Source organism: Equus quagga, chromosome 12, assembly GCF_021613505.1.
Source record: "Equus quagga isolate Etosha38 chromosome 12, UCLA_HA_Equagga_1.0, whole genome shotgun sequence".
Lineage (NCBI taxonomy): Eukaryota > Metazoa > Chordata > Mammalia > Perissodactyla > Equidae > Equus > Equus quagga.
The window spans coordinates 67,511,352-67,525,545 of NC_060278.1; the positions used below are offsets into that span (position 1 = coordinate 67,511,352).

At 37.1% G+C, this 14,194-nt stretch overlaps 1 protein-coding gene across 2 annotated transcripts in view; it reads right to left on the reverse strand.

Moving 5' to 3' along the window:
- Positions 1-409: 409 nt before the first annotated feature.
- The window catches only part of NAA20 (N-alpha-acetyltransferase 20, NatB catalytic subunit), a 19,338-nt gene continuing 5,553 nt past the window's right edge, over positions 410-14,194 (reverse strand). Inside the window, exons 2-7 of one of the 2 annotated variants that reach the window (XM_046678352.1) lie at positions 11,314-11,338; positions 10,584-10,762; positions 7,992-8,058; positions 7,186-7,321; positions 1,383-1,528; positions 410-932 (exon numbers count right to left, since the gene is read on the reverse strand). In XM_046678352.1, the coding sequence (XP_046534308.1) occupies positions 847-932; positions 1,383-1,528; positions 7,186-7,321; positions 7,992-8,058; positions 10,584-10,646 (498 nt within the window). In that variant the 5' untranslated portion in view covers positions 10,647-10,762; positions 11,314-11,338 and the 3' untranslated portion in view covers positions 410-846. Of the gene's footprint in view, positions 933-1,382; positions 1,529-7,185; positions 7,322-7,991; positions 8,083-10,583; positions 10,763-11,313; positions 11,339-14,194 lie in introns of both variants that reach the window. The other variant, XM_046678351.1, reaches the window with a different exon arrangement.

Consider the following 14,194-nt stretch of genomic DNA (forward strand, 5'->3'; position numbering starts at 1 on the left):
TTCTTTTACTCACTGAATGTTTTCAGGTGTTACAAAAGTGATGAAAACTACATCATACGTGGTTGGCCTATGATCTAGGAATTAGGAATTCTTTCGGAATTAGGTTCTTTTTCCCCTTTAAATAAACCTCAGCATCTTTTTATATTTTGAAAGGCAAGATTTAAGGAAAGTCATGTGTGTGGAACAAGACAAAGACAAGATGTGGGACTAAGTATGAAAACAGTCACTGGAAGAATGTACTATGCGATAGGAAGGCGGCTTCAGCATGCTGGGCAGGGATTAGTTCAGGTACGCATTTAAAAAATGCTTTACGTACACACGACACATTGAAGAGAAACAACATACCCTAAATGAGGCTTTCTCAATCCTGATCTAGTTTTGTAAATGACCAACAAACTTCCAAAAAACATTCAGAGAGTCAACGGTGCATTTTATTATACATCTTAGATTATACATTTCATATATGCTTTTAAAGCTTCAATTAACAGTTCAATACAAAATAAAAAACGTGTATGCAGCAGTGGTTCTCAGGCACAAAATTCAGGAGGAGACTGGAGCCAGGTTCTTCCCTAGCATATAGTGAGGATTATGAACCATGATATGGAATGTTTCCTGCTGACCTAGCTGCCTTTTTGATTGAACTTTTTTACACTGAACAGCTTTAGTAGGTATGATATTGCTAACTGGAAACAATCAGATTTAAAATACATTTATAACCTGCATTTTCTTGAAGTCTTTAAGACCTAAATGATTACTTTTCTCCTAATAGAGCTCCAAGATCATCCAATGAAAATAATATTGTCCATAAAATATCTGGAGCATCGGCCTAAGAACCACTGCCCATGGTTATTCAATGTCTTCGGGCCTCACAGGATGAGGTAATGGTATGATGGATTTCTTCTCAGTGTCCCTGGAAAGGGCTTTCCTCATGTCTGTTAGGAAACAAAGTTTAATGTAAGTACCCAAATAGCAAAACATTTTATATCAAATTTAAAGTGTATATGTAAAGTTCCCATAAGAGGTTCTGTCCCCCACCCTCACTTTAACCAGATTCTAAGAAAAATGTCTTTAGCGAGACCCCTAATCACAAGTACACCAGATGCTAACCAAACCCCAGCTGGGATTCAGCTCTTCATACAGTTCCTTTTGACAGAATCTTAGTAAAATGACAATTGACAGTAATTAACCACTGATTAATTAGTATAAGTTAACTAGTGGTAGATTCATAAAGGCAGGTTATAGGAGAGAGAAACATTATAGCTCAAATTAAATCCAAAAAATATGACTCTTAAATTTATTAAAATAATGGAAAATTCCAGTCTGGAGAATGAATGTCAATGTTTCAGCGTCCTCTTGGGGATCTGCCGCAGAAGGGGGCTCACCATAAGCATCCTCGTCAGGCTCCCCGTTGCTGGCTGAATAGTACTCTATGACCGTCCTGTACACACTGTAGCCCAGCTGTTTGTACATGTTGACTGCCACTTGGTTAGAGACTCTTACAAAGAGATCAACAAAAAATCCACCCTTCCTGTAATTAAAAAGAAAAAAAAGGAAAATGTTAGAATGTTGGAAATCCTAGAATACAAATGATACATATTTTTAAAAACAACACTTGTTTTTACTTTGCTTTGATGACTATTCATCGAATGGTTAAAAGAGGACCTTGCAGCTGATTACATCATAATCTTTTTATTGCTGAGGAGTTACGGCTATTCTTTTGCAGTACAGAAAGACAACTTTCTGTTTGCATGCTAATATTTCAAAACCTACAATACCTGTTTTCTTAAAAAATAAATAAATAAAAAAAAGCATTTGTGGGGCTGGCCCGGTGGCATAGCAGTTAAGTTTGCATGCTCCGCTTCAGCAGCGGGGGGTTCATGGGTTCAGATGCTGGGGGTGGACCTACACACTGCTCATCAAAGCATGCTGTGGCAGCGATCCACACATAAAGTAGAGGAATACTGGCACAGATGTTAGCTCAGGGCCAATCTTCCTCACCAAAACAAAGAAGAAAAAGAAAAAAAGGCAGGCATTTTTTTTTCCCCAATTCTGCTACCTGGCTTAAAAAAATTAGTTTTTTTTAATATCATAGTAATTGATATACTCATTTCACCAACTGGTCATGCAATATTTTCACCCATATGCACAAATTAAAGATTTTGAAGCGAGCACCAGTGTGGCTATGGCCCAGGTGTAGCTACAGGATATCTGTCACAGCCCTGAAGCCCTCAGGTCCCTCTGGTCAGTGACAGCCCCTCCCTTACCCAGAGGTTTCCACATTTCAACTCTTGTGATCATTAGCTCCTTGCTTTTTGCTGTAGATTTACAACCTCTTATAGTTTAGCTTCTCCTGTTTATGAACGTTACATACATGGAGTCATCCTGTATACAGCCTTTAGTGACCTGCCTCTTAGTACCGTGCCAGTCAGCCTTGGTGTCGCAGGAGCTTGTTCCCTTCACTTTGTTTAGCGCTCCACTGTATGGATGTGCTACAAGCTGTCCGCAGCCCTCCACATAAACATTTCTGGTTTTTACTGCTACAAACCACGCTGCTATAAATCTTTCCGTGTTTCATGGGACAATATCTAAGGTCTACAGCTAGGAGTGTCATCACTGGCTCACAGGGGTATGCACATCTTCATTAGCTAATGCCTGTTGCCCAACCTGCTTGTTCCACCTTATTATACTCCCACAGTCTTGGGACTTGGTGCATCAGACATTTTTATTTTTGAAAATCTTATAGTCTAGTGGTATCTGAGGGTAATTTTAATGGCATTTCAGATTACTAACGAGGCTGAAAATATTTTTGCTGGCCATTTAGATTTCTCATTTTGTAGTCCTTATTGGTCTTTTACATGCTTTTTCTCCCCCGAGCTGTAAGTTCTCTACGTATTCTGGATATTCAACATTGTGTAAAGGAGGCTGCAAACCTTTTTTCCAAATCTGTGGCTTGTCTTGTCATTATTCTTATGTATTTTTTGATGAAGAAAGTTACTTCACTTCAATGAAGTTGAATATATGAAGCTTTCCTTTACAGTTAGTACTTTTTATGGCTTGTTTACAAAGTTCTTTTCTACCCTGAGGTCACGGAGACACTTTCCTATATTAGAAGGTCTTTTTAGTTTTGCTTTCACAACTAGGTTTTTAATAAATCTGGAATTGATGTATATGGTAGATAGTAATGTGGGAAAAAACTTCTCCCATATGGATGTCCAACTGTGCTACCACCTTTACCAAAGTGTATCCTTTCCCCACTGATCTGCAGTTGCCTCCTCTGAGATGTGTCAAATCCATGTATTCCTGGGTCTGCTTCTCAAATTCTGTTCCACTGGTCTAGACAACGACTCCAGCACTCACACAGTTTTACTCGCTACAGCTTGGTATCTGGAGGGGCAAATCCACTCATTTTGTTGTTCAAGAATATCTTGTCTCTCTTGATTCCCCTGTAAGTTTCAGAATCAACTCAAGTCCCACCAAAAATACTTGAGATTTTTACTGCAATTACATTGGTTCTTTGGATCAATTACCGGTTTACTACATCAAGTCCTATATGCCACAGAGGTAGTTTTTCTCTCCACTTAGGTCATCTTTAACGTCTCTCAATAAAATTTTATAAACTTCAGAGGTCTTGCACAGCTTTCGTTAGATTTTTCGTAAGGCCTTAATGTATTCAGATTCCAATGCAAACAGCATCTTTTTCTAAATTTTACTCTTTGTATAGAAGTGCAGTTGAATTTTATACTGACTTTATATCCAACAACTTTAGCTTTTATCAAGTCTAAACATTTATTTTTAGATTCTTATGGGTTTTCTATTTGTGTACAACCTTAACTGTGCAAAATAGTAGTGTTGTTTCTTCTCAAACCTTGTATCTTTTATTTTTCTTGCTTTACTGTGCTGTCTAGGATTTCCAGTAGAGGGGCTGAAGTAGGCATCCTTGTCTTGTCCCAGATTTCAAAGGGAAGGTATTCAATGTATCCCTGCAAATATTTACTGCAGGTTTTTGTAGATATTTTTTCAGGTTAAGGAAGCTCTCCCCCTCCTACTTCCTAGTTTGCTAACAGTTTTTATCAAGAATGAACATTGGATCTTATCGAAGCATTTTCTGCATTTACTGAGGTAATAGTTTTCTCTTTTAAAGTCTATTAATGTGGTAGAATACATTTACAGATTTTCTAATGTTAAAACAAGCTTGCCCTGATATATCATGCTTTTTATGAATTGCTGAATCTATTTTGCTAAGATTTTTCTGGGATTTTTGCATCTACAATGAGAGATTTTCCATTCTCATATTTCTTGTCAGATTTAGTTATCAAGGTTATCCTAGCCTTAAAAAACAGGATGAATGTTCCCTCTTTGTGTGAAAGTGAGCTTATAGTCATTATTTCTTAAATAGTTGGTAAAATTGCCAGAGAAGCCACAGCTTTTCCTGTGGAAAGATTTTTGGCTACTGACTGAAATTCTTTAAGGCAAGGGTCAACTTGCAACCTATTTTTTTTACTGCTCTCAAGCTAAGAATGGTTTTTCACAATTTTAAAGGGTTTTTAAAATAAAAAGAATATGCAATAGAGACTTTAGGGAGCCCACAAAGCCTAAATATTTACTATCTGGCCCAGAAAGTTTGTTGACCTCTGTTCAGTTTTTGTTTTATCAATTAGAAAGGAACATGTTCAAACCTCCCATTATGATGCTGATTTGTCTATTTCTTCTTGTAGTTCTTTCACTTGCTGCATTTTTACTTTGAACCTACGTCACTGGGTACATAAAATTTTTAATTATTACATCTTCCTGATGAATTAAATCTGATCAATATGCAATCAATATGCAATATGCAATCACTGCATATTGTTTTACTGTATTACTGTATTACTGATTACTGTAATTTACTCTGGTAATTATTGAACTATAATGTGACTACTGTTAAGTATACCAACTTTTGGTTAGAACTAACTTTTGGTTAGAATTTACGTAACTTAAAAAATTTTTTTACTTTCAATCTTTCTGTACTTTAATATTTTCACTTATTTCCTATAAAGAGCATACAGTTCTGACAGTCTTTGTCCCTTTTTTTCAATTTTATTTTACTGTCATAAGAACACTTAACATGAGATCTTAATAAACTTTAAATGTATATTATTGTTGACTGTAGGTACAATGTTGTACAGCAGACCCTAGAGCTTATTCATCTTGCTTAACTGAAACTTTATGCCTGCTGATTACTAACTCCCCATCTTCCCCCTCCCCAGCACCTGGCCACCACCATTCACTCTCTGAGTCTATGAATTTAACTATTTTAGATCTCTCATATAAGTGGAATCATGCAGTATTTGTCTTTCTGTGACGGACTTATTTCACTTAGCATAATGTCCTCAAGTCTTTGTCTTTTAACTAGTGTCATTACTCCATTAACATTTATTGTTGTAATTACTGATAATATTTGGATTCATAACTACCATCTTATTTCATGCTTATTTGTTTTGCCACTTTAGTTTCCTTTCTCTCTCTTCTCTTCTTTTAATGGATTTTTATCATTTCATTTTTTTCCTCTACTTCTTTGTTTGAAAATTATATACTGTTTCTATTTTTAATGTATACATTTAAAAATACATGTATATATGTATGTATGTATATAGGTATACACACACACCCATACAAATAAAGATCACTTAAATCTTAGCAACTAGTCTAAAGTAATGAAGAAACTGGAAGGGAAGGGAGCTTAGTGGTTTTCTACTCCAAGAGATAGAAAATCTATCTTATAAATACGTTAAATCATATATGCAAGATCGTAGCTAATTAGAACTTATTTCCTAACTCCCCAACCACTATATAATAATGCCCTATACTTTTTTTCAACAAGATATGCTCTCACAAATATGTATAAACTATATATAATCTTGCTTTAAAAATTTCTCCCCTTCCTTACTTAGTCTAAGGAGAATTTTTTAAATTCTTAAAGACTAGAGTTGACTTCTTTTTCAGCTAACACTATTTCCTCCTTTTTCTGAATAAACTCAAGTTCCTCTTGCCCCTACCTTGTCTCAGATCATTTTCAGGCCATGGTTACTTGTTTAAAACTTATTTTTATTAAATCCACTAATGAAGTGGAAAGCCTCAAGAGCCCTTCCCAGCCGCTATTCCCTTTCCTACTTACTTCTAGGCATTTAGAGAAAAAACTGGCAGCTTGACAACTGGTTAAACTTATACACACATCTCTTATCTCTTCTAAAATGGGAGCTGGCAGGAGGAGTCTTCTCTCTTAACTACTATATTACCTTTATCTCACATAATGATATATACAACTCGTCTTTTTTTAAAAATGCCTTAATTCTGGCAGCTCCCAAACTATGCACCAAGGTGCCCCAAACTCAGAGGTGCTGTAGGATATTTCAAATGTCTGGGGAAAACACTGACAAACTTTACATTTCAGACACTGGCAAATTACTAGTTTGATGTAATGCAACAAATGCAACATTACATCATGCTACATTCCTTCTGATGACATAATATCTTTATGAAGCCAGGTTTTTGACAGTTTAGGTAATTTAAAAAACCCAGTACCACACGAAAATCAGTGTGAAACAGGAATGCAGGTAGTTGCTTCGAATATGTTTCCAAGGTTTGAGAAGCCATGCAATGCCCAACAGTGCACACATCTCATTAATAAGTAACCAGTTATTTAACAATGAAATAAAAATATTTTTTCTTTCAATTTGTTTATTTTTTTTCCAAATAGCTACTAGGTTGTTAGGCCATAAATATTTATCAAGCAGTTAGGACATAACTGCTAAAGATTAAACTGTTTTCTTTTGGCCTAGGGGCAATGTGAAAAAATTACTGAGATGCCAAGAGCAATGTCTACAGAGAATTTGGGGACATCTATAGTGGCAAGAACACTAAAGAAACCTTAAGGTCTTTGATTCCACCAATAACCCAGCTTATAAGCCTATGGCAGGTCACTCACTTTGAACCTCAATTTTCCTCAGTGGTAAAATAGGGACAATAATACCACTCTGAATATGTGACAATTGTTGTGAGGACTACTAGAGGCTGAAAATGAAATTCCTGTAAACTGTAAAGCATGATAGATATTCAGACTGAAGCAAAGAAAATCTTATAAATTTTCACCAAAAGAAAAATCAAATGGTCAGGGCTCATAAATTATTTGAAAAGCATGAATCTCACCTTTCTGAAATCTCCTCTAACAACTCCATAAGTTTAGCAGCCAAACCAAGGCGTCGAAATTCTGGGGCAACAGACAGAGCTGTGACATGCCCGTGCCATTCTTCCCTAGCCACTGAGCCTTCTGCTTTACCCATAACTGCCAACAAAAGATTGCATTCAATAATTAAACACATGGATTTACACATAAATGTAGACTTAGTTTGATACGTTTTTATTACAAAAAAACTAATAAAGTTTTAATTTTTAAGTACTACTTAAAGCCATCCAGCTAATGGTTATTAGTGCTTTTATTTGAATTTCACTTGTAAATGTTAAGCTAAATCTGTTGTATAATCAGAATTAGAAAGTTTTTAAAAAAGGAATGATATACTGAAACTAATTTTGAACACAGAACCAGAATATGTATTTTCAAAATATTTACATTTCATGGGGGTATGTGTTTATGTACACATAAATACACAATCTACAGCTCAAATTTTTGTTAGTAATGCTAATAATTCAATGAAGATGCTACAATCCTTGCATTATGGACCAAATAAATCATGCAGAAATTTAATGTAAATACAGAATGAAAGATCAAAGAAGACTGAGACTATGTCTATCTGGTTCACTGCTGTATCCCCTGGGCCTAGCACAATGCCTAAACCACAGAAGGCATCAGTGAGTTGTCAAATGGTCGAAAAGGAAATAAAATTGTAGGCATCATCATTATACTTCCAATTCTGTAATGTCTAAAACAATCAGGTGAAACCTATATTAAAATCTTAATTACGTATCCAAAATAGTACTAGCAGTATCATACTTACTATAACCCATTAACTCTCCGCCAGGTGCCTCTGCAACGATGAAATACTCTGGCCAGTGGGCGAGGTACTGTAAATAAAAAGGAATCCCATACTAGAGTCTTGTTAAGGTGTGTGAAAAGTAATGGACAGTAAAAAGTTCTTCATAAAAGGGATCTTTTGATGAAAGTTTCCTTTAAAAACTCTATTTTTACTTTATCCCCAGCTCTCTCTATCTGTGATTTCTATATCCTGTCATTATATAAAATACTTAGGTCAGCACTAATTTTTAACAAAATTGCCTGCACATACAACCTCAAACATGAATGGAGACGGCACCATCTAACACATGGTGGAGAACCAGGACTCAGATTTCTCGTATAGTCTGTTTCCCTCCTGATCACATTGACTCTCGATCTGGGCACAGCACGGCCATCACCTGAGAGTCTCAATGTTCACTGTGTCCCCTCAGAATATGAACATCATGTGCGTTCCATCCCTGGTGCCTGGCACACAGTAGATGCTCAAGACTTTCATTTTCCCATAAGTGTACTGGAAAATTAATGTCCAGTTCCTACTATAGCTTCAGCTATGAGACTTTGAAAATAACTTTAAAACTTAAGTAGCTCCAGAGGCAACTTAATTACCCAGTTTTTCCCCTCCACTGATTCAAATTCTCCATTTCTAGTAAAGCAAATAAAGGCTGACTTAAGAGTGAATGCCTGAATCATTTGCTCATTACTTAACTCTTCAACCCTGGGTGTCCTTACTGACATGAACTCATTCCTATATTTCTTCTTAGTACATGTAAGCCTGATGACGCAATTCTATGAGGGGACACTATCAATCATATACAAAAAAAAAAATTCCTGGGGGCCGGCCCTGTAGCATAGTTTGGCACACTGCACTTCACCAGCCAGAGTTTGTGGGTTCAGATCCCAGGCACAGACCTCTACCACTCGTCAGCCATGCTGTGGCAGTAACCCACATATAAAGTGGAGGAAGACTGGCACAGATGTTAGCTCAGGGCTAATCTTCCTCAGCAAAAAACCCCATAAAATTCCTGTAAAACCTGTTCAGCTGTAAATTCTTTAAATTCTCCTCTGAAGGACAGCCATTTTTTGATTACTCTTCAAACATAACCCTTAACGTGGCAGGACAGCCAGTCTTCCTGCCATCCAGCCACTGACAATGTAACTGTGTCTCCTCTGGCTAATGGAGGAGCCCCAGACACCAGTTCACTGATCAATAAGACCTGGCAGGTTACTTTCAAATATAGCCTGACCTGGATTTGGGGACTTTTACCATAAATTTTAAGTGTAACTGGAAGCATACCATATAAACTGATTTGCATCCTAATATTTTCCCTGATTATACAGTGAAAATTTTTCTGTGTCATTCAAAATTCTTTAACTTTTAACATCAAGAGGCCTTTAATCAGTCATGATTTTTAAAATACAAATGAAAACTTCAGAGATTTTTTGCTTTTTCCACTCAACTTTGTTTCTGATATGTAGCCCTGTTTCCTGTACCTATAGTTAATTTTTACTGCTGTATACTATTCCATTGTGTAAATAGACAATTTAAATGTCCTGTCTCCTGACAATGGACATCTGGGTTATTTCCAGTTTCTAAAAAAACTTTTTAAAATCCTTCATGAATACAGCATAATTTATTAAACCATTTCCATATTATGTGTGAATGTTATTCCTAATTTTTTTATATTATAGTTTTGCAATAAACATTCTTGTAATGACATAACTCAGGGGTTAACAGACATTTTCTGTAAAGGGCCAGATAGCAAATATTCTAGGCTTTGCGATGTTCTCTGTTGCAACTACTTAAACTGTGAAAGCCACGGACAAAGCCAAAGACAATATGAAAATTATTCAGCATGGCCATGTCCCAGTAACACTTTATTTACACAAAGGGGCAGTGGATCCAAGTTTGCCAACCCCTGACATAATTTCCTCTAGACATAATTGCCACTATGTATTATTTTCAGCTTCTAGGAAATGGAATTACTAAGCATTGTATTAACAAACTACCTTCCAGAAGGAATACAGCAGTTGATACTGTCACTAGCAATTCACGAAATGCTTCTCTCACCTCACCCTCATAAGCACTGAGTTTTATCATGTTTGTTTAACCCTTTATAATTTGATATTGTAAAACATGGCATCTCATTTTGGTTTTAATTCACAAGTCTTTTGATTAGTGAGACAACTCTTATGTTCATTAGCTTCCTATATGCCCTCTTTTATTAAATTATCAGTTAATATTACCCTCCTATTCACCTGCAATGGACATGGAACATAACCCAGAAATCCAACTTTGTGTTTTAAGCCACTGAGAACGTGGGGGGTTGCCTGTTAGCGCAAATAACCCAAAACACCCTAACTTCACACATCTCTGCCTATTGGGGGCATGATATTGTTAATTGTTACCCAAAATCCTTTCTTCCCTTTAGTAACAGGCCCCAGTTTAAAGCTAGGCACACTCCCAGACTCCATTATAGCTAGGTAAGTGTGGCACAGGACAGGTGCTGGTCAGTGAGATACAGAAGGGCTGCAGGGTACTTCCCAAAGGTACCCTGAAAGGGAAGGACACTCTCACCTTCCCCTCTGTTGATCCTCCTGCCGGGAACATGGACGTGATGCCATTTGCTCTGACAGCCATCTAGGACAGGAAGGCCAAGGCCACCCAGGGAATGGTAGAGTGGTTCAAGTGCAGAGCCTGGTCGCTGGTGACTTCATGGAACCACCACCTGCCCTGGACTCCTCATCATCTCCAAACTTCGTTCACATCAGACAGAAACAACCCATTTTGCTGAAGTCACTGCTTTTTGTTGTATGCAGCTATACTCACTACAGAGGGGCAAAGATGGCAGGGGAGGGGTATTGTGATAGCTTTATATGAGACCATTATATTAGCAGCTTGTTAGGCAGTTTTAAGACAATTTTTGTTCCCATTTTTTTTTAATTGCTTTCAATGTTGCTAATGATGTTTCCTGACCTACAAGTTTTAAAGTTTTTCAACACTTGTCTTTTTCCTTTTGTTTGTCCATTTGCCTTACTCTTAGTAAGACTTCATTTAACTTTTTTTTTTAATTTTATTTTTCTTTTTTCTCCCCAAAGCCCCCCGGTACATAGTTGTGTAAATACAGTTGTGGGTCCTTCTAGTTGTGGCATGTGGGACGCCACCTCAGCATGGCTTGATGAGCAGTGCCATGTCCACGCCTAGGATCCAAACCGGCAAAACCCTGGGCCGCTGAAGTGGAGCGTGCAAACTTAACCACTTGGCCATGGGGCTGGCCCCCTCATTTAACTTTTTTAAAAAAGGATACAGTTTCTGTAAGTGGATCCAAGTTACTGAAAGAAACAAGAGAAATAGCAACAGTAAGCAGTGTTTACAAAACCAGTTTAAATAAGCCCATTAAAACTAGTATGCATAAGGAAAAAATGTGCTACATCCACAACTTTAAAACCAACTTTAGGGCTAAGGAAGATGATTTAAACTACCTAACGGCCATACTGAGCCGTCACACCCACTATAAAGATATGTATACATTTTCATTTGACTGCTGCTGTTTTACAAATTACTTTATAGTTAGCAAATCTTATGGAACAAAATCTTCCATTCTCTAAATGGCAATAAATTGTTAATGGAGCTGGGGACCAACTAGGCATGTAAATCACACAGACAGAGGTAAAACTAGCCCACTGCAGCATCCCTGCCTGTCTCTAGGCCTTCCCTAACAATTCCTCCTTTCTCCTTCATTCCACCGTCTATATGGGGACTCTCTCACCACACAGTTTCTGCTCCCCACTCTTCTTCTACATTCCCACCTCCCCTTCCCCACTATCCCCAATATATACTTTCAATTCTGCAATCTCAGAAGAAGCCTACCAGATGTGGCTCTGGTGCTGCTGAGCGCCTGCCTCACCAGCGTCTGATCACAACACTCCTGAGTCAGCATTTATTTCTTAAAATGCACCTCTGCGTCCATCTACAAAGAAAGAGCTCTGCCCCTCACTTTCCTATTCAATTAATGGAACCACTATTTTGACAGGCTTAAAACCAGCTACAGTAGTCTCCCCTTATCTGCAGGGGATATGTTCCAAGATCCCCAGTGGATGCCTGAAACCACAGATAGCACCGAACCCTATATATACTATGTTTTTTCCTATATGTACATACCTATGATAAAGTTTAATTTACAAATTAGGCACAGTAAGAGATTAACAACAACTTCTCTTTGGCATATCTGAATTGCCAGCCTCACTACCCTTGCACTTTGGAGCCATTATTAAGTAAAATGAGGGTTACTTAAACACAAGCACTGCAACACCATGACAGTCAATCTGTTAACTGAGACAGCTACTAAATGACTAACGGGCGGGTGGTGTATACAGCCTGGATATGCTGGACAAAGGGATGATTCACATGCGGGCCATGACGGAGCAGGACGGCATAAGATTCCATCATGCTACTCAGAATGGCACACAATTTCAAACTTATGAATTGTTTATTTCTGGAATTTTCCATTTAATATTTCCAGACCGCAGCTTACCATGGCTAACTGAAATGGCAGAAAGCAAAACTGTAACTAAGGGGGGACTACTACATCTTCAACTCTTCCTCTTGCATATCCAGTCAGATGCTTCTTTGGGACCCTTAACAATGCCTGACAGTCATATTACATTTCTCCAATCCAGCATTTCTCAAACTTTTTGGTTTCAGAACCCCTTTACACTCAAAAATTATTGAGCACCCCAAAGAACTGCTATTTATATGGATTATTTCTACTGATATCTAAAATTTTAAAACATTCATTCATTTAAAAATAAATCGATTACATGTCAATAACTTTTCTTTAATTGATATATAATTGACATATAACATTCTATTAGTTTCAGGTATACAACAGGATTTGACATGTATATATTGCAAAATGATCACCACTATAAGTCTAATTCACATCCTTCACCACAGAGTTACAAAATTTTTTTTCTTGCGGTAAGAAATATTAACATCTACTCTCTTAGCAACTTTCAAATATGTAATACAACATTATTAACTACACTCACACATTGCTTAATGACGAAGAAATTCATCGTTGGACAATTTCATCATTGTGCTAACATAATAGAGTATACTTACACAAACCCAGATGGTATAGCCTACTGCATACCTGGACTATATGTTATAGCCTATTGCTCTTAGGCTGCAAACCTGTATAGCATGTTACTGAACAGAATACTGTAGGCACCTGTAACACAAGGGTAAGTATTTGTGTTATCTAAATATATAAAATGTAAAAATATGGTATAAAAAGATAAAAAATGGTACACTTGTAAAGGGCACTGACCATGAATGGAGCTTGCAGGACTGGAAGTTGCACTGGGTGAGTCGGCGAGTGAATGTGAGGCCTAGGACGTTACTGTACACTGCTGCAGACTTGACAAACACTGTACACTTAGGATACACTAAATTTATAAAAAATATGTTTCTTCAACAATAAATTAACCTTAGTTTACTGTAACTTTTTACTTTATAAACATTTTAATTTTTTTAAACTGACTCTTTTGTAATAACACTTAGCTTAAAACACACATTGTACAGCTGTACAAAAATATTTTTCTTCTTTATATCTTTTTCTATAAGCTTTTTTCTACTTTTTATTTTTTACTTTACACTTTTTTATTAAAAATTAAGACCCAAATACACACATTAGCCTAGGCCTACATAGGGTCAGGATCATCAATATCACTGTCTTCCATCTCCACATCTTGTCCCACTGGAAGGTTTTCAGGGGCAAGAACACACGTTGAGCTGATCTCCTATGATAACAATGCCTTCTTCTGGAATTTCACCTGAAGGACCTGCCTGAGGCTCTTCTTGAAGTGTCACTTTTTTCAGAAATATGTCCACGGTGGTTTGCTTGGTTTGTTTCTTTTTTTCGTGACAGATTTGCCTGTAAGCAGATAATGCACCATGAACATTCCTCTCTATTAATGAAAATCTTTCAGTGTTGGGGTCCATATTTTCAAACTTTTTAAGGAGTTTGTTGAGGTCTGCAAAAGCTTCTGTGAAACCCTTCACTGTGAATTTTCTTGGGGGTTCTTCTTTCTCTCCTGCAGTTTCCTTTTCTCTTGCCTCTTCTTCAGCTATGCGTTCCTGTTCCAGTTCTGACAACTTATTAGTCGATTCCTCAGGAACCACCT